This window comes from Chiloscyllium plagiosum, unplaced genomic scaffold (assembly GCF_037043375.1).
Source record: "Chiloscyllium plagiosum isolate Xiang-an unplaced genomic scaffold, Cpla_swu_hap1 HiC_scaffold_24, whole genome shotgun sequence".
NCBI lineage: Eukaryota > Metazoa > Chordata > Chondrichthyes > Orectolobiformes > Hemiscylliidae > Chiloscyllium > Chiloscyllium plagiosum.
In genome coordinates this window covers 9,602,143-9,626,901 of record NW_028270162.1, presented here as the reverse complement: position 1 = coordinate 9,626,901, position 24,759 = coordinate 9,602,143, and the positions used below count along the sequence as shown (strand labels likewise).

Here is a 24,759-nt window from a genome sequence, read left to right as displayed (position 1 = left end):
TAATCACTTTGCAAATAAGTGAGTACGATTGGTGGTAGGTTACCAAATTCTTCGTATTCTTGGGAAGAATTTAAATTAATAACTTGTCAGTTTGGATTAAAGAATAGTTACTACATGCACTAAAAGATTACATTATATGTAACATTGCTGTTGATAGTTGAACAGACAAAATTAGGAGGGAGAAGTAATTGATGCGCTAATTACATGGGAATAGCAAAAAGCACAACTACAATTACCATCTTGTTTCTATGTACTGTTCAAATTCTCCTCTAATTGTGAAGTGTATGTAAATCTTTCCAACTTAAAATTATACTCTTATAATAAATGCTAATTTAACACCAATTTACAGAGATGCTTCTTTACATTCAATAAGATGTTAATTCAGAACAGCAAGATGACATTTGTCTCAGTAATCGACTACTGTGAAATTAATTTCCTCTTTTATTAAATGTTACAGTCAACAGATTCCTCACTACTTTGAAAAACTGGAACAATTTAGTTAGGCCTTTTAACATGAAGATATATCCCTCTTCATTTCAGAGACAAGTGCTAGGAATGGACTTGTTAATAAGCAAATAACAAGTAATAATCTGAAATCATATACTGTATGTGTTTCAGTAACAGAATTGCGTAATGTTACAAAATCAACTAGATGATAGAATAGAAGGTTACAGCTGAACTTTACATGCGTCAGTAAATCAAGATTATGGAGTGGTTTGATTTAGCCTGTGACCAAATGTGGGAATGAAATCGGTAGCAGAAATAATGATACCACCTTTGGCAATGCAAAAGGAAGACATTTTGTTGAAGCTTTGAGTCTTGTACGTGACTGGACAATTTGCAAGAATACCAATGAAAAAGAAAAACAATTAATATTATTGTAAAATTTGCAGATTGGTGGGAAAGTGGATTCCAATGGTCTATAACAACACTTCAACAATGCACCAGATACATCATGATGAACAGTTAATTTCTAAACTAGCTTTAAATTTTAAGCCAGATAGGCTGATTCTGATTGGTTAAGATTTTTCCCTGAGAAATGAACCAATGTGTTTTTTTTAGAAAGCTTAAAGCATGTATATACATTGCCTGCAAAGAGCACAGTCCCACATATTGATAATGTAGCATCTGTTACATATACATGCAACACAATGTGAGCCAGATTGATAATCTTAAATTGGTTAAGAGCTCTTCACACATTTAAGGTTATTCAGTAAATGTTGTCCAATCAGAGAATCATATCTAATATTGGACATGGCTTTTTGAGTTTTGCAAGTGCAGTCTAGTTAAACATGGTTAGTATTTTACTTGTTAGGAACAGCCAAAGAGAAAAGCTATTTGATGTGAATGCCAGTCTTTGAGATTCATGGCCCACATAACCAGAATGTCTTAGTGACTTGATAGCAGTATCTATCCTTTAAGTATAGGAGTTGGGAAAGTCATGTTGAGGTTGCAGAGGACGGGTTTGAAGATGATTTGTAGCTCAGGTTGAGGTTCTGGATGCAAGTTTGCTGGCTGAGCTGGAAGGTTCGTTTTCAGACGTTTCATCACCATTATAGGTAACATCATCAGTGAGTCTCTGGTGATATGACCGCTTTCTATGTGCACATTTAGGCTTCCTTGGGTTGGTGATGCCATTTCCTGTGATGTTATTTCCTGTTATTTTTCTGAGGGTGGTAAATGGAGTCCAAGTTGATGTATTTGTTGATAGAGTTCCAGTTGGAATGCTGTGCTTCTAGGGATTCTTGTGCATGTCTCTGTTTGGCTTGTCCTAGGATAGATGTGTTGTGCCAGTTGAAGTGTGTCCTTCCTCATTTGCAAGGATACTAGTAAGAGTGGGTCATGTCTTTTTGTGGCTAGTTGAAGTTCATGTATTCTGGTGGCTAATTTTCTCCCTGTTTGTCCAATGTCGTATTTGTATAATCCCTGTAAGTATTTTGTAAATGACATTTGTCTTGCTTTTCATCTGTATAGGGTCTTTTCAGTTTATTAGCTGCTATTTTAGCGTGTTGATGGGTTTATGGGCTACCATGATGCCAAGAGATCCGAGTAGTCTGGCAGTCATTTCTGAGATGTTTTTAATGTAGGGGAGAGTGGCTATGGTTTCTGGATGTGTTATGTCTGCTTGGTTACCCAATGAACATAGTCCGCCAATTTCTCAGCAACAAACCCAAACAAGCAGACAAAATGCATCTAGAAACTGTAGCCACTCCCCCTACATCAAAGACATCTCAGAAGTGACTGTCAGACTACTCAGACCTCTTGGCATCATGGTAGCCCACAAACCCACCAACACTAAAGCAGCAGCTAATAAACTTAAAAGACTCTATACAGACAACAAGCAAAATGAACGTCATTTACAAAATATCTTGCAAGAACTGTAACAAACTACATTGGACAAACAGGCAGAAAACAACCCACCAGGATAAATAAACATCAATTAGCCACAAAGAGACATGACCCACACTCATTGGTATCGTTACATACAGATGAAGGGGGACACCACTTCAACTAGGACAACACATCCATCCTAGGTCAAGCCAGAGTCACGCACGAGAATTCCTAGAAGCATGGTATTCAAACCGGAACTCTATCAACAACCATGTTGACTTGGACCCCATTTACTGCCCTCTGAGAAAAATACCAGGAAATGACCTCACCTCAAGGAAACCTAAACACAAATAGAAAGCAGGACATAACATCAGTGCTTCACTGGAGTCTCACTGATGTTATCTAGTATGGTGATGAAAGGTCTGAAAACAAACCTTCCAGCTCAGCAAGCAAACGTACATCCAGTTGTACTGGACTTTGGTGTGGCATCTTCTGGAATACTGTGTCTAGTTCTGGTCACCCACTTATGGGAAGGATATCATCAAGCTGGAGACGGTTCAGAAGAGATTTACCATGATGCTGTTGGGTAGGGAATGTTTGAGTTAGAAAGGCTGGATAGGCTGGGATTTTTCTCACTGGAGTGTAGGAGGTTGAGAGACAACCCGATAAGAGTTTATAAAATAATGAGGGGTATAGATAGAGTTAATGATAGTTGTCTTTTCCCTAGGATGGGAAATTTCAAGATTAGGGGGCACATTTTTAAGGTGAGGAGAAAGATTTGAAAAAGACATGAGGCATGTTTTTTTTAAAAAAAGGGTGGTTTACATGTAGAATGAACTTCCTGAGGAAATGGTGGATGCCGGTACAATTACAACGTTTACAAGACATTTGGATAAGCACATGAATAGGAAAGGTTTGGAGGGATATGGGCGAGGAGCAGGGGGGTGGGACTAGTTTAGTTTGGGATTATGTTTGGCATGGACTGGTTGGACTGAGGGGGTCTGTATGACTGTATACAATCATTTGTGTTGCTTATGTATATTTATTTGAAGCTTTGCTTGTTGTTCAAACTTTTCATATCCTAACCCTTCTAGGGTAATTTGAGGTAGAAATGGGCACTTTGCAAGACCCCATGTTTGAGACCTCTGCAAGAAATCTGATCAGGGTTATGGTTTTCATGCACCCTATTTCAGCTTGGTAATAACCATAGCATACATGGTGTTGTTAAGCTTTACTATTAAAGCTAAATGTGCAGCATCACACGCTTACGATTCAGCAAGAGACCACTTTGTTAAAGCCGAAACAAATCAAAATATAACATACCAAGCCATGTTCTTACCTGGAATGACTTGTCATGTAATAAAATCAGACTACTGAAGTACTCAAGTAAACACAATCCCAAAAGAGACACCTTCAACATGACAATGTGTAGACAAGCAAAGTAAGGCAGGGAGATGAAAGATGGCACAATTCAATTGCGAGGTAAGCTTTCTACTCAATCAAAATGGTTGAATTTGAATGAATCAATTGTTTCCAAAACCTTTAACCTCTTCTCTTCTGTGCCATTTTACTGGAAAATGTTGAATATATACCATTAAAATGTCTAGTTAGTATTCGTCAAGAAAAGATAGTTTGTATTCACTGCACACTTCAACGTCAGTTCTTTTTCTAAGGTCCAATGGTGAGATTAGAACCTGGAAAAGAGGTTAATCAATCAGTCTTGTGCCACCCCCCCCCGTTGATTTTGTTTTGACATTACAGCAGTCTTGCTCGGGGTTAGAGGTTGGACAACTGGGAAAATTGTATACAACTTCAAGGTAATTTAGAGTGGATTTTTTTTCCCCAATAATCTAATCTCATTTCAAGTAAACTCTTGTTCCTATGTGAAGTCCATTAGTTGATTAATATTATGAGGGGAGATCCTTTGTGCATTCATTTAAAATTTGTTATAAACGTTTTGCAGCCTGGAAATGTAACCTTTTAAGACTTTCTGGGGAATATGTACTCAGACTTTTAGCTAAAGATCAGGTTCCATAGAATAGAGTCAACAAACTATTTAAATAGAAAGTCTCTGTAGATGCACAATAACAGAGTACAAAAGAATAAAATCACAGATGCTAGGTCTATTCAAGGAACTGAATGCAATAGAGACTCTTGCTACTGAACTGAAATAATCAGGAAGGGTCAACAAATGTTCTCCACAGTTCAAGAGACACAGAGCTAATAAATTAGAAATATTGGCCAAACTTTCTCAGTATAACAGAAGTCAGTAGGCATTAGATAACAGGACCCTCCCCATCACATACACACCATCAGGTTCAAAGTCTGGCTTTACAGCAAAACAGAGTAATTGCTGTCAAAGAGTTCAGCTGTCTCAATGGATAGTTATTTGTACAAATGGGCAGCACACATCTGAGGAATAGTTTGAAGAAACAGACAAAAGCATATTCAGGCATTGTTTATTGAAAACACACCAAGTTGATAATTCTACAAACCTGGTTTAACAAGCTTTCTACCTGCTGCAGGATATTAGTGAAATTGAACATAATACATTCGGTCACTGTAGCATAGTTCTAAGAAAGCATAAGTCATTGTTAAGTGTAATTTATAATACAGTGTAATGCAATGCAATGCAAAACCCACCGGTATAAACTACAGTTAGGCTAAGAGTAATATATATATTATATATAAAAACACATTATCTTTTCCTACCATGAAAAGTTTAAGGCACATGATAGTACAAACACAATTGCCACTAATAATCAGAAGATTTGAGATATCTGAACAGTAATATCTACAACCAGAATGGTAGATCTTGCTTGTTGTTTCTTCAAAGCAGTCATCTGCAGCACATACTACACCGAAGAAAAATAATTAAAGGTCACGAACAGCTGCTGTACTTGGGTATCTCTATTTTCCAACCCTTTGGCAACAAACAAGAATTAACAGCAAATTTTGTGTTCATACCATCCAATGACACTGTTTTGGCAACTGAAGTATTCTAGTTCATCTTTCAGGTACTTTAGTATTTGAAGAAAAGCATTGCTTCAGAATCAATCCAACCCACCCCCAACCCAAACCAAAGGAAAAGTAATAAGATACAGCTCTGCTACAAAAAGACATTGTAAAAGTTGAACTAACCAAGATTGTTAGACATGATGGATATATACTGTACATGCCAGATATTATTTAAGCAAAATAAATTCAACTCTTCCACTAACTTGGAAGCACTTGAAGAAAAACATCAGTGTTTTAAAATGCGTATTCCAGGCATCAGGTTGAAAATTCAGTCTGTAACTCAATTGCAATAAGTAAAAGTCAACTGGAACTTCACACAACAAAATTTTTTTTTCGTGTAAAAAGACGTACAACAGTTCAAAATACAAAGACAAACTTGTCGCACTGGATCAGCACCTTGAATTATTTGACTTGGGGCGGTTTTGGTGGGTGGGGCAGGCAGAGTGGAAGTGGAAGGAGAGGACACGCCTGTTTTTGCTTCTTCCTTATAAAGACCAATGTCACCTTTTTCATGCTGGCTTTGAATGTACAAAAACTGAAGTGTGCCATAAGCTGCAAAGCATCCCAATAATGTTAAGTCAGCATTCCACAATCAATAAAATCCAAAATGGAACAGGTTAAATATACAAAATGGCAAAAAGGAGTTAAGTATCATCTGATCAGTAAAATTTTCATCTGCATTTAAATAACTTGGAACTATTCTGCCAAAATCTACTGAAATATTTTGTATTTTCTTCATGGAACGTGTAACACCTCAGTTAAAACTACATAATTACACCAATTCAATAAACCCAGCAAGTTGAGCTTATTTCACTGATCAACTTCAAAGTCTTCTTCTATCAAGCCCTGTTTCAACCTTCTTTGTCCATATCCTTTAATCCAGCAGCATCTTTGTATTTATCTCATCTATTCACTCAAAACACAAAATCCATAATAAAATGAAATCAGATTTAGACTTGGTTTTCACAGCTCAGAAAGGGAAGTGCTAGCAAAGTTGTGGTCCATGCTTTTCATTATGGTGAAAAACTGAAATACTTTGGAACCAGTTCTTAAAGTAATTTTTTAAAAAAAAAAGACCTTCTTGGCTTCCTTTCCCTTCAACATACAACATTCTCTTATCAACCTTCATACCAGTCATTGCAAAGATTTCAAAAGAAATCTAATCAACCCGACAAAAACTAAATATTAGGCTGAAGGGCTGCTACATTTGGAGAGATTAACTTGTGACTTTTTAATCCCCTCACTTCCCCACCCATCTCCCTGAAAGTTGTGGTTATGTAATGGTTTGACTGATGGGACTTCTTTCTCCATGTTAAATTTAGTTGACAGCTTCCACAAATGAGGTCCTCCGAATCTAATGGCAGTAGTGATAATGAGATCCTCTGTCATGTTCAGTAACTTCTGCATTTCATGCCTGGAATAAAAGGATAGCAAGTTATAGGTTGTGGTAACTATTGTTTTTTCTAAAAAAAAAATTACATTTGCTAAAGTTGTCACTGATCATTCTTTCCTGGATTGACATCACCACCTATTGTGTGGAGTCATAGCTTCATGAAAAATGTTTTTTCCAGAAGGATTTGCCTTGTTTTGTTGGGAGGATTTTCCAATCTTATGGAGGTAATTACATTAAAAACTGCATTAAAAATACCTTTAGATTTCCAAGATGTATGAAGCCCAATACTGCTGAAACTCGAAGCTGAATGATCCTGTAAACATCAAATCATTCCAACTTGCTTACATTCTACTACATACACAAATTTAATGACAAAATTGTTAAGTTTTGGGTTCAGTGCAATGAAGTATTTTTAAATGCACCTTTTCCTGTGTATACCCACTGCATTTGCTACATGAATTTGGGAGAATAGTATGATGACTGTACAACACCAAAGTGTTGGCTGATCAGAAGAGAGATTAGTCAAGTCTTATAACAATTATTCTTCCTAGTATGAGAGGAAGGAGGTTTATCCTGTCAGTGACAAAATGCAGTCAGCCTGAGATTTGAGTTTAGCTATATGTGGCTCTCTTAATGTGATAATCTATCAGACTATGAGCCGGTTCTATAAGGGAGGGAACTATTAAACTAGTTGATTGTACACCAGTTTGAATTATTCTTAACTGCTGGTAGCTTCTTAAAATTGATAATTCATAATCAAACCACAGATATATTGTATATATATATATGGCACAGACAGACCATTCAACCCAACCAGTCCATGCCTCACTCAAACCTTCTTCCATCTGCTCTTCTCTAATGCTTTTGTTGTAACCCTCTATACCCTTTTTGCTCAGATACTTTTCTCGCTAAATGCATCTATATTATTCACTTCAACTAGTCCCTGTGGTAGAATGTTCCACATTCTCAGATAAAGACATTTCTCCAAAATTCCATATTGGATTTCTTGATGACTACCTTATATTGAAGGCCTTTGGGTATGCTCTGAAGAACACAGAACATACAGCACGGAACAGGCCCTTTGGCCCACGATGTTGTGCCGAGGCTCAATCCTAATGGAAAATATAACAACTTAACCTATGCACCCCTCAACTCACTGCTATCCATGTACGTGTCCAGCAGTCACTTAAATGTCCTTAATGACTCTGCTTCCACCACCACAGATGGCAATGCATTCCATGCATTCACAACTCTCTGAATAAAAAACCTACCTCTGACGTCTCTCAATATCTTAAAACTATGACCCCTTGTACCAGTCAATCCTGACCTGGGGAAAGGTCTCTGGCTATTGACTCTATCTATTCCTCACATTATCTTGCATACCTCGATCAGGTCTCCTCTCTTCCTCCTTCTCTCCAGAGAGAAGCGACCTAAAAACCATAGATTTTTTTCCCCTGAACGCATCCTTACGTCAACTTGCCTGGAGAATCTGTAACCCGAACCATATCAGTTGGTTTTGGCCTGTTTCAGCTAGCAGTTCCTCTTCAAGTAGAACCTTCATGCTCTTTCCCTTAAGATAATTTACCCAAACACCATTGTGACCCCTCAATATTATGCCAATAAGACAGGCTGGGTAACCAGGGAAATGTTTACTAATTGGTTTCACAACCTCTTTGGGCCAGAGGCATGTTCACACTGTCAGGCAACTGGATTTCAAGAACATCGTGAAATCATACTGCCCTTGTAGTCAGTTTTTATAAAAATTGCACGTAAATTTGAATAAGAGACTGTAACTATACTCAGTTTTTATTTAGGAGAAAGTGAGGACTGCAGATGCTGGAGATCAGAGCTGAAAATGTGTTGCTGGAAAAGCACAGCAGGTCAGGCAGCATCCAAGGAGCAGGAGAATCGATGTTTTGGGCATGAGCCTTCTTCAGGAGAATCGACGTTTCGGGCATGAGCCCTTCTTCAGGAATCCCATTCCTGAAGAAGGGCTCATGCCCGAAACGTCGATTCTCCTGCTCCTTGGCTGCTGCCTGACCTGCTGCGCTTTTCCAGCAACACATTTTCAGCTCAGTTTTTACTTAGACTTGTTCCTGTGGCTAATTCATTTCATTCACCCTTTTTGTGCACAGTCATAAAAAAAATCACATTTACCTGCTGCAGTTTTCACTCTCATCTTTTTCCATTTAAGATATGGAGAAAGGGCAGACTATTTTGTTTTACAAACATGCTGGAAGCAGTCCTTACCCTAGCTTATCAATTCATTCAACCATTCCCATGTTGAAGGGATGATCTCATTGAAATGACTTCCTTCAGTTGGTGTTAAAAATCAAAGCATTTTAGTCTCTTAAATATTGACCCCTACTTATATATTGCTGCATTTCCGATTCAATTTATTTGGATAATCATGGTGACATTAACAATCCAGAAATACAGCAAGTGTCAAAATAGCTGCACGATAAGAATCATTTCAGTAGGCAATGCAATTACATAACAATATTAAAGTAACACATGAAACTAGCTAGGAAATTAAGAAGATGCGTGCAATTTTAAATTAACAATGTACTTTACAAAATAAAGGTTCAATGGGACATATGTGAACAACTTGACAGGATGCAGGAGACTATAAATTTTGAGTTAACGTTTTGGGTCTGGTGACCCTTCTTCAGAAATGAATGTAGCTAAGAAGGTGTAGGCATATATGCTGAAGATAGGGTGGGGGAGTAAACCACAGGAGTAAATGGAGCCCAGAGAGAGAAAAAGAAAGGAATGGGTAAAGATCAGCCTGAGAGGAATCAACAGTTGCTAATAATTAATGGTTTGGTTGTAGTAACAGCCATGAAGGTCTGTCATTATTGAGATCAATAATTTTAGGGCCTGAACACCTTCACCCATGTCCTTATCCCATAGCCCACGCACCAGGCTGTGTCATCAAAGTGGCTGCTACCACAACCAACCCATTGTCAGTTACTAATGGTCCCAATCATCAGCTGTTGATTCTCCCAGGCTGCCCTTTACCCATTCCTTTGTCAGCCCAATTGCTCTCTCTTTCTGGGCTCACATCCACCTCTTGTTTATTCCTCCTCTTCCCTCTGCCCAACTTCAGCACATATACCAACCCTTTCCTGGCTAAAATCAGTTATGGAGGAGGTTCACTTGATCCGAAACATTAACTCTGCTTTGGCTTCATAGATGCTGCCAGACTTGATGAGTTTTTCCAGCAACACCATTTTTTTTTTTTTAAAAAGTTGAGGCTAGGAATAATGCATTCTGAGAAAATGATATCATACACCAGGTTAGGTGAAAGATCGAAGTATTTATCTTTTGTTTAGAAGGCACTGACAATTTTGCATTCAATTGCTACGTGAGTGGGAGCACGCTCGCTGCAGGATCAGTAGGACATGGATTCAAGCCCTACTGCTGAATTTCAGCATATAATCATGCAATTTCATTGCAATGCAGTTTAAAGGAGTACTGCACTGTCAGAAGTGTAATTTTTTGAATGAGCCAATGTTTTGTCTCCTTATGGTGGTGGACATAAAACAGTTTAACTGGTCATGGATCATGAGGGATTTCATGAAGAGATTGGCTGACATATTTGCCTATGTGACAGCCACAACCCAAAGATAAATCACTTAAATCAGAGCTGTCAATTAATCACTATTCCTCAGTAAAACATTCTAATTTTCAAGCTATTTTTAACATTGGAAACAATTGCAGAAGGTAGTGCAATTTAACAATTTTAACAAGTAAAAACAAATTTCAATTTGTAAACTAAGTAGGATAATTAGTAATTCCAATGAATTAGAGATTATGCTTCACATTTGCAAACTCTCATGTCAGAGGAATGTGACCCAGCTGTGTGCTTGGCCACTAACACAATTAAAGGTGCAGGAAGCATGAAGCCTGAAGCCATCGTTGTGAATTTGGTACAATGGAAACAGGGACAGACGAACAACAGAACAGAGCAATACAAATACACAACCATACACAGATGCTTGCAGTCCATCGTCATTTCTTTTTGGGACAAATTTAGATACCAAAATCTTCACTGCCCTTCCTAATCCCATCCTTCATTTGATGGCCACATGTTAGAAGCAATAACTGAGACTGATGTTAAGTTGCCTCATTGAGCCTAATGTATCAACAGTTTATTCAATTAAAATCAGCAAAATGGGCACAATTTGGGCATAGTCTGTATTTCTCATGATCAGACCTTGCTTAATGAATAAGTGCAATTAAGGAGGTTATCAGCCATTTGAGCCAGCAGTTACAAAGTGCACACATTATTTACTGTTTATTTACAGAGGGCTAATGACAGGCAAATAATACATGTGCTGTTAACTCCATACAACACATCAGACAAAATCTTAAGCATCGGCGGAAGCAAGCAGCAGCATGAAAACGGGGTTTGGCCATTTTCAGTGGTTATTTAAAGGAGACTGCTGACAGTCCGTGAGCCCCAGCAACAATGGAAAAGATAGCTGCAGAACAACATGCTGGTGCACTAGTATGGTCAGGAATACATATTAAAGTAAAAGTAAAGTCACTGTAGTCCTATTAGAACATACAGCTGTTTGCTCATTAAAGACAATTGGTGGTAGTTTAAACCAAGGATCACATTGCTTCAGACAACGGGAGAGATTGAGAAGGAGAATCCTTCATGGCAACCTAAACTGGTGCGGGAATTGAACCCCACACTGTTAATATCACTGCATTACAAACCAGCTATCCCATATGTACATATTTGTTTAATCAGCCAAAAGACTTATTGGTGCAGTGATAATGGTGTGAATAAATTGTACAGGAAAGTGTACCTCCATAAAGCCGTAAACATGACGTAGCGATTTTGCACAAAGAATCATGAGGTCGTAATTTGTTCACTTGTCAACACATATTTCTCATACTCTGCATGTGAAGAAGTTTTCAGTTCGTTTATTGAAAACACAAAACTAATTGAAACATCAACAATTCTAGCAGTTATGCTATTCATAAGATATTTCAGCCTAAATGAATGTTGGCAGATTGAAGTTGCAATTTGAAATGTGAAGAAATGTTAGCCTTGGTCAGTGATTTTACATCAAAATAGATACAAAGTGCAATTTTTAATGGTAACAAAAAGAGTGTTCAATTTCTTAGGGAAAACGAATAGATCATGCAGGCTCTCTAGTCTGTTCTGCCTTTCAATGACAGCATATTGATCTGAAACCCTACAGTGACTGACCATGTCAACCTAACTTGATGCAGCAACCATTCTCTGACAGTAATGTCCCACAAACAGCACTCACATAAATGTTCAGTCTATTTTCTTTGGCTACATCTGGTGAAGGAGCAGCTTCACTGCTCATCATTCATGCCATAGGATCGTAGCTTGCTCCAAACCTTTAGGGAGAAAGTGAGGTCTGTAGATGCTGGAGATCAGAGTTGAAAATGTGTTGCTGGAAAAGCGCAGGTCAGGCAGCATCCAGGGAACAGGAGAATCGACGTTTCGGGCATAAGCCCGATTCCTGAAGAAGGGCTTATGCCCGAAACGTCGATTCTCCTGTTCCCTGGATGCTGCCTGACCTGCTGCGCTTTTCCAGCAACACATTTTCAGCTCCAAACCTTTAGGCACATGTTAGGCAGGGTGACAGTTTAGTTTTTTTCTATTTAACTTATCTTTCCAATTATTCTGTTCAGAGATGTTATTACACACCTCTGGAGCTGGTGGGACTTGAACTGGGCCACTTGGTCCAGGAGTAGGGACAGACCACTACAGCATAGGGTGACAGCTTAAGTTGATGTTTTCATACACAAACAGCACACAGCAGATTCAGACTCCAGATATACATTGATAATAAATATTGGGTTAACTCAAGAGGAAAAATGTAACTAGCTTACAAAAGAATCAAAGTATCTAAAGTCCATCATGATTTTATGAGAAATGTAGTATTTTAAAACTTATATAAAATGACCAGGCTGCTTAAAGATTTAACAGTTTGTATGTACATCCTTTCAATTCCAGGAAGCAACTGCTGTGCAAGTACTAATCAATGAGACTTCAAAACCAAAGGTTACACAGTTAACAATTTTACTTCTGATTGGAGGCCGTTGTACAGTAGATTAATTAGGCGATTGGAACTCAAAGACACCTACCATGCAGGCGCTTAGACCCAGGAGTCAACAGGTTGAGGTTTTGTGTCATTAGCATCCACAAGATTCACTGAGGCCCTACTAATCCTGTTAATGTTTTTCTTATTTGAATCATTCTGTAGCAACAGGGAAAGGGTTAATAGCAAGACGGCTGGCATAAAACAGGTATAGATAAAGGCAAGTTAGTTTAACGTTAAAGCAATTAACTACACTTGACAGTTCAAGATCAAGACCACAAAAATAGCTTTAGTTTTAAAAATAACTCAATATGGAATGTGTGCATTTAAATTTGGGTGCACTGAAAACATATTTTGAACCAAGTTCATTTGCTTTGCTGGACATGTAAAGCAAGGGCTACTGAAAATCTGACTAGCATGTGATTGAATTTAGAGTAATTTTGCAAACCTTGTAAGTTTCTACAGTTTGATGAGGAAATTGGTTGAACAGGAAATGCAACTTCACTCATATTGATTCATTGTATTACAGCAAGAATCATATGAAGCCATAAATCTTTCAAGATTTAGTTTGAAAACAAAATTATTCAATAGAAAATAATGGAAACATCTATTCTACTTCACAAAACATCTTGGCACTGAATTAAATAAAGCTCAGCATATTGTTGAAAAGGTATTCTGATTTTGTCTCCCTCCTTCATTTTCACTTATTTATTCCACTTATTCTTTGTAAAGCCAAGAAGTGATCAAGATATTAGAGTTCAAAATAATAATCTACTTGAAACACTAATTTTAAGTCCAGGGAGATTTTTTAAAAAGTGGTTTCACAAGGTTACATCATGTTGAAATTAAGTTGGCTACATGCATAATTTGATAATGGAAATATAATTCAAATCATTGGATAAAAGGATCAATGAAGGTCATGTCCAAAAACACAATCCACAATTAGAAAAATTGCACATTAAGTATTATTGCATAGGACTATTCACCACTAACAAAAATTGTTTTCCTCAACATTACTGGAAAGTATTATGTACCCATTGTTTTCATCACAAACTTGCAAATTACCCTTCTCTTTTCATCTCCTTACACTTATTATTTAGCTCGATCAGCACAGTTTATTCACTTCCTACAGCCTCTTGAAGCGGAATCTATCATTCTACCTTCTCCACCTGAGATGTCAATGCACTACGACATGACCAGGGCAGCAAAATGAATATTTATCAACCAGCGTTATGCACCTCATTTAGAATCATTGGATCATAGAGATATCTCAAGGGAAATTTCATAACATTCAATTTTGAAAAAAATCTTTTTTTTAAAAACACATTTTTGTGGCCTTATGTTTCTGGAAAAATTCAGAACAGTTCATGCAACATTCACAAACACAATGAAGCACCCTTTCAATTCAGAGTAGCATTAACATTCGTGCGCAGAGCTGACAAATCAAACATGACAAGAGCAATTCCAGGACAAGAATTGCGTAAGAAGGTAAGAAAGCAGATTAATTAAAGATTATCAGTTAGGGTAATAAGCTTGAAAGTCATTAATCACTTCAAAATAGCTACCTACAGCAGCAACTGACATGCAAATTAGGAACAGGTCTATCACACACAAAAACCAATCATAAAATGAGTGTGCCAAGACACTAGCAACCTAAGATTATTTGTCTCAATAGTTCTGTCCAGAACTGGATTCAGGTATCAAATGAGAGTTGCCTGATCTAAATGGTAGTTTTCGGATTCTTGAGAGAGAGCTATAAATGACCACAACATAGCCTACCCGCAAAGGTTGCTGTTCAAAAGCATCTGCAGAAACATCCATAGTCTTACACTTGCGCTCTTTCTCCCTCTGATCCAAGGTAGAGTAAGTATCTGTGATGACAAATACATAATTCAAGACAAGGGCATACATCTCAAAATTCATTTCCATGAATGATTTTGAAGAGTAATATCACAAAAGGACATTTAAATCTCTGAAAGGATGAGACAAACAGAAAAATAATTCACAAGTAGTCAAAGCCAACATGCACCAACCAAACCTAACGCAAATGTAAATAAGGTGTAGCCATTCAAACCAAGTCTTGGAGTTGGAGGGAGGGGAGACAGTAGTAGTATTTCTGGACATGTTAATCTAAATCTAGTACAGTGGATCCAAAGTCCTCATTTAAAACATCCAAGGAAAGTAAAATAAAAATGTCATGTAGATATCAGTAAAAACTGAAGATTTCAACACTTTTGCAAAACACACATCAAAATCATTTTGAAATGGCACTAAATCATTATTTTGCAACCAAAGCTGGATATTGGTTATTCTTGACTTTGCTGTTTAAATACAGCATATGCTGCTTGAGGACTTGAAATGTTATTAATCTACGTTAATCATGTTTCTCTTGACAAATACTGCCTGACATTCTGAATATTTCCAGCATTTTCTGTTCTTTTTTGCTTCAGATTTCCAGCAGTCAGTAATTTTTCCTTTTTCTTGCCTTAGTGTAATACCAGATTTCCACAACTAGGGGCTGCAGATGAATTGTTTAAAACATTATTTTGTAGGTATTTCTAGTACCTGTACTACAACACAACTGGGGAATAAAAATCAAATCCCCAAAAAAGTCCTCATTAGAGGACTGCATCCAAACAAAGTCCAAAACTGAACCGAAATAGTTACCATATTATCCTTTTGAAAACAAGCCGAGCTATTAATTTCTCAAGTTTAATAAACGATGAGTTTTAAATGGAACAAAATACTGCACGATAATTTGCTCCTCTCAAAGCACTGAAGAATGGCTATAATAGCAAGCAGAATTCATGAGCACAAGCAAAAGGAATTCAAAGCAGTATTTACCTGGGCCAAACTGTTCCATGGGAATCATTTCGCCAGACCATTTATTACCTAAAAATAAAATTTATCATGAAGTTGCCAGTGTGCACAAGCTGAACTTGTTTACTGCAAGCTATTGTAAGCTTCCAGGATTTAACATCAAACCCTTTGAGGATTGCAGGGCAGTTTTTGAAATCCACAGAATCCAACAGTTCAAGTACTGTTACTCCCTCACAAATATTTGCCAACGGTCAGACAACTGCATATGCAACAAGTGAAAGCAAAGTTTTTGAAATATCTCTTTCCATTAAAAACAAACACACCCACTGTTTTCTCCCTCACTGGTCCCTCTGTCTACTTGCTTTTTTTGTTCATCACCCTGTAAAGCAGTTTGATAATCTCTTTGCAATTAATGACCGATACAGAAATGTAAACAGTTGGTCTTCTTCCAGAATGCTCCCTGTGTCTCATAGCTAAAACCTCTATTTGCCCACTAGAGTGAGAATGTTGCCTAGATGCAAGATCCACTTCTTAGGTAAATTCTAAACTATCAAAGCTATCTGAAAATAGCTTTTGATCAGTACATTGTTTTGGCTGCAATGCCTCTCATGGGTCACCAAAATGTTATTGAATGGAGCAGGAACTCTGCACTGAAATTATTTCTACCATTACATTATCTTGAACGTTTTCCAGTTTCATTTGGTTCAGCTGGTGATTTTAGAAGCATGTCAAAATTGCAGTCAAGATGACCCAAATGAAATTGCGGTGAGCACACAAAATGAACGTTCACTGCATGAGCAATAAAATGGACCAACTTACTCGAAAATTGAAGCCATCTGAAATCATTACAGTACAAAGGGGCTGATTTGACCCATTGTGTCAATGTCTGCTCTTTCAAAGAGCTATCTAATTAGTCCCATTCCTTGCTCCTTCATCAGAGCCCTCTGTTGGCCACTGCATTCCTGATCATTGTATGAAAAATCCAAGTTACCACTGTGATGACGACATTTATTTTACAAAGGAGGCTAATTTCACATATTGCTTTTACTCCTGAAGTAACAGATTAAACCTGACAATATGCAACTGAAAAGTGATGCTTAATAATAATAATAATAATCAACATACAGATAAAGTTAAGATAAAAATTCAGTTTCTCAGAATGACAGGTCACTAGGCGCAGGCTCACAGCTGCAAATCTCCTTGCTAGACAAATCAAGAAATTCCAAAGGGAACAACAACTGGCAGAAGTGTAATCCAGGTCACTTTTGGTCAGTGCCCAGTTATGGATTATGAAGCAGCGTTCACCTAAACTTAAGAATCAGATGCCTGGAAGCTCCCTCAGTAGAGGTGATGGAGACAGCTCAAATTTTGTTTTGAAGCACAATATCTCAACTTAATATTGTTTGGTCTGACTGTGCATGTATTGTAATTCAAATTAAATCAGTTTAGGAAAACAAACTGAATGAGGCGGTCTCCATTTGACCTGAATGGGTATGGGGTGTACAACACAAGCAGCAGTACTGCTTCCTCACTTCTGTCTGTAGCATGTGTACTTCCTTTCTCAAATGTACATAAGACCTGATCTGAAGACTGGCAGGTGACATGGGGCACTGCTGCTTCACAGCAAGGGTTCAATTCCATCCTCTGTCAACTGTCTGTGTGGAGTATGCACATTGTCTGCACAGATTTTCTCTGGGTGTGGCAGTTTCCTCATACAGTCCAAAGACATGCAGGTTAGATGGACTGACCATGGGAGATGCAGGGTTGCAAGGATAAGGTGGGGGACAGGTCTGGGTGGCAGAAGGTCAGTGTGGACTCAAGGACTGAAAGGGCTGCTTCCGCTCTGTAGGGATTATCAAGTCATAGAGATGTACAGCATGGAAACAGACCCTTCGGTCCAACTTGTTCATGCCTACCAGATATGCCAACCCAATCTAGTCCCACCTGCCAGCACCTGGCCCATATCCCTCCAAACCCTTTCTATTCATATACCCATTCAGATGCCTTTTAAATATTGCAATTGTACCAGCCTCCACAACATCCTCTGGCAGCTCATTCCATACATGTACTACCCTCTGCGTGAAAAAGTTGCCCCTTAGATCTCATATATCTTTCCCCCTCACCCTAAGCCTATGCCCTCTAGTTGTGGACTTCCCCACCCCAGGGAAAAAACTTTGCCTATTTACCCTATCCATACCCCTCATGATTTTATAAACCTCTATAAGGTCACCCCTCAGCTTCCGACGCTCCAGGGAAAACAACCCCAGCCTGTTCAACCTCTCCCGAGAGCTCAAATCCTCCAACCTTGGCAACACCTTGTAAATGTTTTCTGAAAACTTTCAAGTTTCACAATATCTTTCCGATAGGAAGGATACCATGTTATGATGTGCTCATAGATGTAATTCTTAGCATGGCACACATCTTTGTAACACAGTTGAAACACACACTGTGATATCCCAAATATTCTGAACCTCGAGGACAGAAGAGCCAAAGCTCAAGTACTTTAACAGGAAGGGGAGGAAGATGAAAAATCAAACTGTTTCAGAGCAACAGCAAAGAGATAACTGCCATATAGCATAAAAAGGTAATGCTATTTGTAATAAAATAAATTCTGGAAATATTATATAAAAATGGCCAACGCTGTAAATAATGTCCATCATCAAATGTGTTATGATTTCCGAAATCAGAGACAATTTATGCTGCAGGCTGGTTACAGTATCAGCAGACAAAGTGGAGCCAAAAGAGAATGTAATTTAACATATCCAACACTCACCATCTTTCTGGTTCCTTTCAATTAATGGGAGAGTGCTGTCATCATAGCCAATTGCTTTGCTACCACTCTTGGATCCCTTGGGAAGTGTAGTCACATTAGGCTACATATTGTTTAAAAAAAGTTAAATAAATTAAGTTTTAGTCAACAAATAGACAAGTTTTGTACATGTTTTGCTCTACATTTTCCTGAAGAGACTATTTCACAAATGCCAAGCACACTCGAATGCCTTACCCAGCACAATCTTCTGTGCAAGTCTGAATTGTGGAATAACAGCCGAATTGACTGCAGGACACTGTCGACACATTCAATTCTGCTTTAATCAAACACTTTCCAGCAGGGGACATTGATTTGTGACCATCAAAAGGAATCACCATCTGGTTAAACCTCACTAAAATACAAGGTACTAGAACCAATTACAACAACTGGACTTCCAATTTGGCAGAAGTCAATCTGAAAATTCAAGATTTTTCTCATCTTTATGGCTAAATGACATACATAAGTTTATCTATTAAGCATCACAGACTTCTGAAATGGTCATAACATTACTTTTATATGACATTGCAGGATTTTGTGGAGCACAAACCATCAACTTCATACAACAAACAGAAGTTCTATGGAAATCTGTAATTAAAAGATTCTCCTGTACTTTTTGAGTTTTCCTGATGCTCAAGAGTGATCATGCAATTCTTCCAATTATAACCGATACTCTCATGGGTAATATAATGGTGATTGCGTAATCACTGATTAATTTCTCTCATTTTTGGTTATTTACCTTTGATAGGACTCTAGACTGACATTGGTTAAAGCAAGCAGGTGAATGTGGAAATTCAATGCGTTTCAATTGATAATGTAATGATACATCAGGCTCTAGTAATCATACACCTTTCCAGAATAACTGCTGCTCAGCGCCTTCAAGTACTATGATTAGTCCAAAGCAACAATAACATGAAAAATATAGTAAATCTTTGGATTCTTTGAAATAAGCCAGAGGTTGTTTTACATCCGCATGGAGAGCATGGTTATTGTCTCAGCTGCTGTACTGAATCAAGGAACAAATCGAAAGCACTTGCTCAAGCCCTGGAATAATGCTTTCATACATAAGATGAGCCAAGTGAGGCACTTGATATCTAGAATTGGGACAAACAGTCATGTGCAAGAAATAGAAACACACCATGGACATGTCTTAAAAAGTATATTAATTAAAACAAAATGGTGTCCCTCAGGAAATGTGAGTCTTCAAGGCAATAGCAAAACTGAGTTAGGGCTTGCACTTCCATAGATATCTAACTAACACAATGTTCTTCAGATATTTTTGATATTAAGTCTAAGAAACTTCATTTAAACCAGTTTAATAGTTTCTTTCAAGAAAGTGGACTGTATAATTTATATAAATCAATATCTATGAAAGTGTCAAATATAATGTCTCCTGTTTGCTCCACTTAATTCGGAAAGCTCAAATGTCAGCTACATTGTCATTCTGAGCTTGTAAAACCCCCATGCAGGCAAATCAAACTGGTGATTAAATCTGTATACAAGCAGCTAACTAAACTCAAAAAAACATTGTGTAATCCTGTCTGGAAGACTTCAGTGAGGGATATGTATATTGTGTAACTGATGGTCTCAGTATTTGCTACAACATGTCGACTATCAATACATCATAAACCTGTTGACCTTATAGAATTGTTGTGCAGCTAAACCCCCAAATTTTGGAGTTCTAAATGGGACTCTTACCTGAAAATGGGACTTGTTCCAGCCGTCTTTATGCAATGCATTTCTCAACTCTTTGTAACTCCAAACTGTTTGCAAAACATGAGCTGCAGCTTTCATCTCCCTTACTGACTGGCTACAATGTTAAATTCAAATCAGTACAATTAAAAACCAGCACACACAAAGTATTTTTAGATAGATTCAGTGCAAAGACAACTGTTGAACTTGTTCCTTTGTTTTACAGAAACGTTTCTGTACACACTTACTAACTTGACTGTTAATTTAATCCCCATCTCGAAGTCTCATGAAATCCCTTAAATCTGAGAAGCACTTTACACTTTAGCAGCTGACAATTGAGTTAAATGGGTCACTCTACATAAAACCTTAATACTCAGAAGCAAAGTGATTCAATTTTGTTTGGCTGAGCACTCCAGCTGTTTCCACAAGCAAGTCTAATCAGTTCCCTACAACAATCAACATCATGTTCACTGAATCCCCCCTATAAACATCAGTGTCTAGATTAGATTACTCCGTGTGGAAACAAGCCCTTCGGCCCAACAAGTCCACACCGACCCTCCGAGGTGCAACCCACCCAGATCCATTCACCGACATTACACTACAGGCAATTTAGCATGGCCAATTCACCCTAACCTGCACATTTTGGACTGTGGGAGGAAACCGGAGCACCCGGAGGAAACCCACGCAGACACAGGGAGAATGGGCGGCACGGTGGCACAGTGGTTAGCATTGCTGCCTCACAGCGTCAGAGACCCGGGTTCAATTCCCAACTCAGGCGACTGACTGTGTGGAGTTTGCACATTCTCCCCGTGCCTGCGTGGGTTTCCTCCGGGTGCTCCAGTTTCCTCCCACAGTCCAAAAATGTGCAGGTTAGGTGAACTGGCCATGCTAAATTGCCCGTAGTGTTAGGTGAAGGGGTAAATGTAGGGGAATGGGTCTGGGTGGGTTGTGCTTCGGCGGTTGGTTTGGACTTGTTGGGCTGAAGGGCCTGTTACCACACTAAGTAATCTTAAAAAAAACATCCTGGAGGGTTAGCATTGATTGGTGAGTTAGATAAAAGGTAAGTGAAGTTGCCATACCAGGGGACCATAGGGCTGCCCATCTACCAACAGTTTAACCCGAGGCTCACCACACTTCAGGCAAGGGACAAGGCTGAGAAGGTAGCACCTTCAAGGTAACCTCAGTCAGTGTGGGAATTGAACCCATGCTGTTAGCATCGCAAACTAGCCATCTGTCCCCTCAAAGTGAGTGTGGCGACAAGAGTCATACTTTGACTTGATCTTTTTAGCACATTAGTGTACTTAATAAGGCTTAAGATTATTAAATTGTATTGTACAAATTGTATTGTGGGCGGCATGGTGGCACAGTGGTTAGCACTGCTGCCTCACAGCGCCAGAGATCCAGGTTCAATTCCCGACTCAGGCGACCGACTGTGTGGAGTTTGCACGTTCTCCCCGTGTCTGCGTGGGTTTCCTCCGGGTGCTCCGGTTTCCTCCCACAGTCCAAAGACATGCAGGTTAGGTGAATTGGCCATGCTAAATTGCCCGTAGTGTTAGGTAAGGGGTAAATGTGGGGATATGGGTGGGTTGCGCTTCGGCGGGGGTGGTGTGGACTTGTTGGGCCGAAGGGCCTGTTTCCACACTGAAAGTAATCTAATCTAATCTAATCTAATCTAAGTTTAATGATGAAAAGTATTAAACTGCATTGGTTATGTGGCAAGATAAAAGTAACGAGTTCAGTCAGAAAGGGTTATAGCACTAAAATGCTCGAGGATAAAGTTCAGATACAAACTATAGTTTATAGTTAGTAGGACTGCAAAGTAGTCTGAGCATCAGATTGTGGTGGAAACCCTTTTCCTTCTGTTGAAAAAGGTATAAAATTTGATTAGGGGTCGTTAATTCTTTGGTGCAGATACACAGACGTTGTATGCCTTGGCAAGTGCAGAGGACATTTGCTGAAGGTAGTGATGAGCAGCTCTTTTCAACTTTGCCAAATGATACAAGGTTGTGGATTTACTAGTCCAGAGTCTCTCATTCACTAATGGAGAGTTCAACCTTTTAGTGCTTCTGGGGGTGATTTTCACCCTGTCTTGTCAGAGGATTTGCAGAGAAGGCAACTTTGATAAATGGGAGGGAGTGTAGCTAGCCACTCAGGAATGTTCTTTTACTCTCCACACAGATTGGTGAGGGGAAGACAGCAGGATAAAGATGGACACTTTCTCTTCACAGTCTGGGTGCTTCTGCTGTAATTGTCCACACACAAGACTGTAGCCACTTGGCAAGCAGCCAATCTAGTGGTTATTGCTATGCTGATCATCCCTGAGCACAAACAATTGGTGATTAAGAAGCCAATCAAAAGACTGTCTCTGGGCAAAACAGATCTGAGCACAAAAGCAGTGCCATTTTGTCAGGAATTCTCACTGCTCAAATAAAGCAAGGTGTACATGGTACTCACAAGATGGTCCAGTAATTTTTTTTTTAAAAACCGCAAACACCGTGTGGGCGGCACGATGGCCCAGTGGTTAGCACTGCTGCCTCACAGCGCCAGAGACCCGGGTTCAATTCCCGCCTCAGGCGACTGACTGTGTGGAGTTTGCACGTTCTCCCCGTGTCTGCGTGGGTTTCCTCTGGGTGCTCCGGTTTCCTCCCACAGTCCAAAGATGTGCAGGTCAGGTGAATTGGCCAGGCTAAATTGCCCGTTGTGTTAGGTAAGGGGTAGATGTAGGGGTAGGGGTATGGGTGGGTTGCGCTTCGGCGGGGCGGTGTGGACGTGTTGGGCCGAAGGGAGCTTGTTTCCACACTGTATGTAATCTAATCTAATCTAATCTAGCACAGTTTCTTTTGTTTAAACAGTATCTTCTCCTATTTTAATCCACAATCCACAAAACAAAATAGTCTTGAAAACATCTCAAGGTGCACACCTTATTTTGGATTTGCATCAAAATAAAAATCTTGGTTCTGTAACTGCAGTCAGTTAAAGCACATAACTCAACCAAATGTGACAAGGACAGTTCAGAGACTATCTGTATTTCAATTTCTCAAAACATCTTGAAATTTCCACCTAATTTATAAACTCCATTTAGTTTACCTGGATTTGTTGATTGCAACAAGCTTCTCAATGCCCTGTGCTTGAATCAAGGATCTGGCATTTGATGAACTGTCAGTAACAATTTCATGGATAGTGTTGAGTATTGCAACTATTGTGTCTTCTTCAAGGTTCTTGGCAGGTCTTTGTTGACCACCTGTTAGATTACTTACCAAATCATGCATCGCATAATTACCTGCAGGAGATCACAGACAGAAAATACAACAATGAAAATCCATTCACTGAATAGACTTTGCAAGAAGGACAAGCCAGAATTGAATGGATTTCATGGTTAATAAGATTGAGGCAAATACTTCTCATCAAGTATACTTTGGCAGTTGGCGAGACATGCATCCTTATTCTGCATTGTTATGTCTTTATACTGACATTTCACCTTTAAAAGTTAGCTTGGAAAGCTTTATGGAGATTGACAACACAAATCTTTTGCTGAACTGAAAATTTAACTGAGAGATTTTAATGGTTTTTAATATCCTAAGTTCACAAAATCACATTTCATAATCTGCAGTTTATCCAAAGCATAAATTTCCAAATTCATCTGTATATTTAACAGAAGACAATTACAATTTGTTCTGTTTCATGCTTTTAATCATGTCTTAAATGTACCATTTTAATAAACAAATTATAATTCAAGATTAAAAGAAAGTTGAGTGTTCATCATCTTTTTGAAAGCACGTAAGCCTCAAATTCCTCACCTGTTCCCATTCCTTTCAAGTCAATTCCTAATCCTATGTTACTCTGAACCAGTGGATGTAGGTTTTTTTCTTATAAAAACAACAGATCACAACTAAGGTAATTATTGAATTTTGACTTGAATATCTAATGATATCAGAGAAAGGAGATGGCCCCTGCCTTTTAAGAGAAGTATTTGCTGTCACTGTATCCTTATTTATCTTATACAGTTTATCTCAATGAATACCTTATTGTTAGAGGATGATCTCTTAAGGGTACAAAAGTTCTATACCTTAAAATTTAGTTGAAAGGGTTCACAGTTGGTCCATGAAGTTAAGAAAACTGAGCTTAACCAGACTCTGTGATTCCAATTCCATAGCGAATCATGCTTTATTAAATAAGATTCAAATTTCCAAGGTTGGATGAGTTTAGTGTGGGTAATAGAAAATTTACAACAAAGCAGTTTGAGAACAGCTCCTCTCAGGTTAAGGGCCTTTTATGTGGAAGAACCTTAAGTTGACTTGAAGAAGTGGTCTGATATCTGATGCTACAATGATCAGGTTGACTTTCTTCAGAACCTTGTACGCTAACCAAATTCATTTGGAACTTATTTTTAATAAACCTAAATCTGCTTTAGGAAAATGTAACAGTTCGCAAGTGGCTTTGCAACAGCCAAGTTGAAGTCATTACAAATTGTGAATCCAATTGAAAATGAAATTGTTTTGCTCCTCAAGTGGTTCATCCAAATAAAAAAAGAAAGGAATTGTGTTTGACAGCCTGGTACATATCATTCAAATCTTCCTTGATCCCCCCATCTGCAAAACCCAAAGTCA

At 38.5% G+C, this 24,759-nt stretch overlaps 1 protein-coding gene across 11 annotated transcripts in view; it reads right to left on the bottom strand.

Moving 5' to 3' along the window:
• Window positions 1–4,774: 4,774 nt before the first annotated feature.
• arvcfb (ARVCF delta catenin family member b) overlaps window positions 4,775–24,759 on the bottom strand; it is a 322,810-nt gene continuing 302,825 nt past the window's right edge. For 10 of the 11 annotated variants that reach the window (XM_043715402.2, XM_043715407.2, XM_087999879.1 and 7 more), the window contains 7 exons: window positions 23,240–23,432; window positions 20,159–20,270; window positions 18,428–18,527; window positions 15,679–15,726; window positions 14,614–14,705; window positions 12,881–12,993; window positions 4,775–6,763 (listed from right to left, as the gene is read on the bottom strand). In XM_043715402.2, the coding sequence (XP_043571337.2) occupies window positions 12,892–12,993; window positions 14,614–14,705; window positions 15,679–15,726; window positions 18,428–18,527; window positions 20,159–20,270; window positions 23,240–23,432 (647 nt within the window). In that variant the 3' untranslated portion in view covers window positions 4,775–6,763; window positions 12,881–12,891. The remainder of the gene's footprint in view (window positions 6,764–12,880; window positions 12,994–14,613; window positions 14,706–15,678; window positions 15,727–18,427; window positions 18,528–20,158; window positions 20,271–23,239; window positions 23,433–24,759) is intronic. The other variant, XM_043715409.2, reaches the window with a different exon arrangement.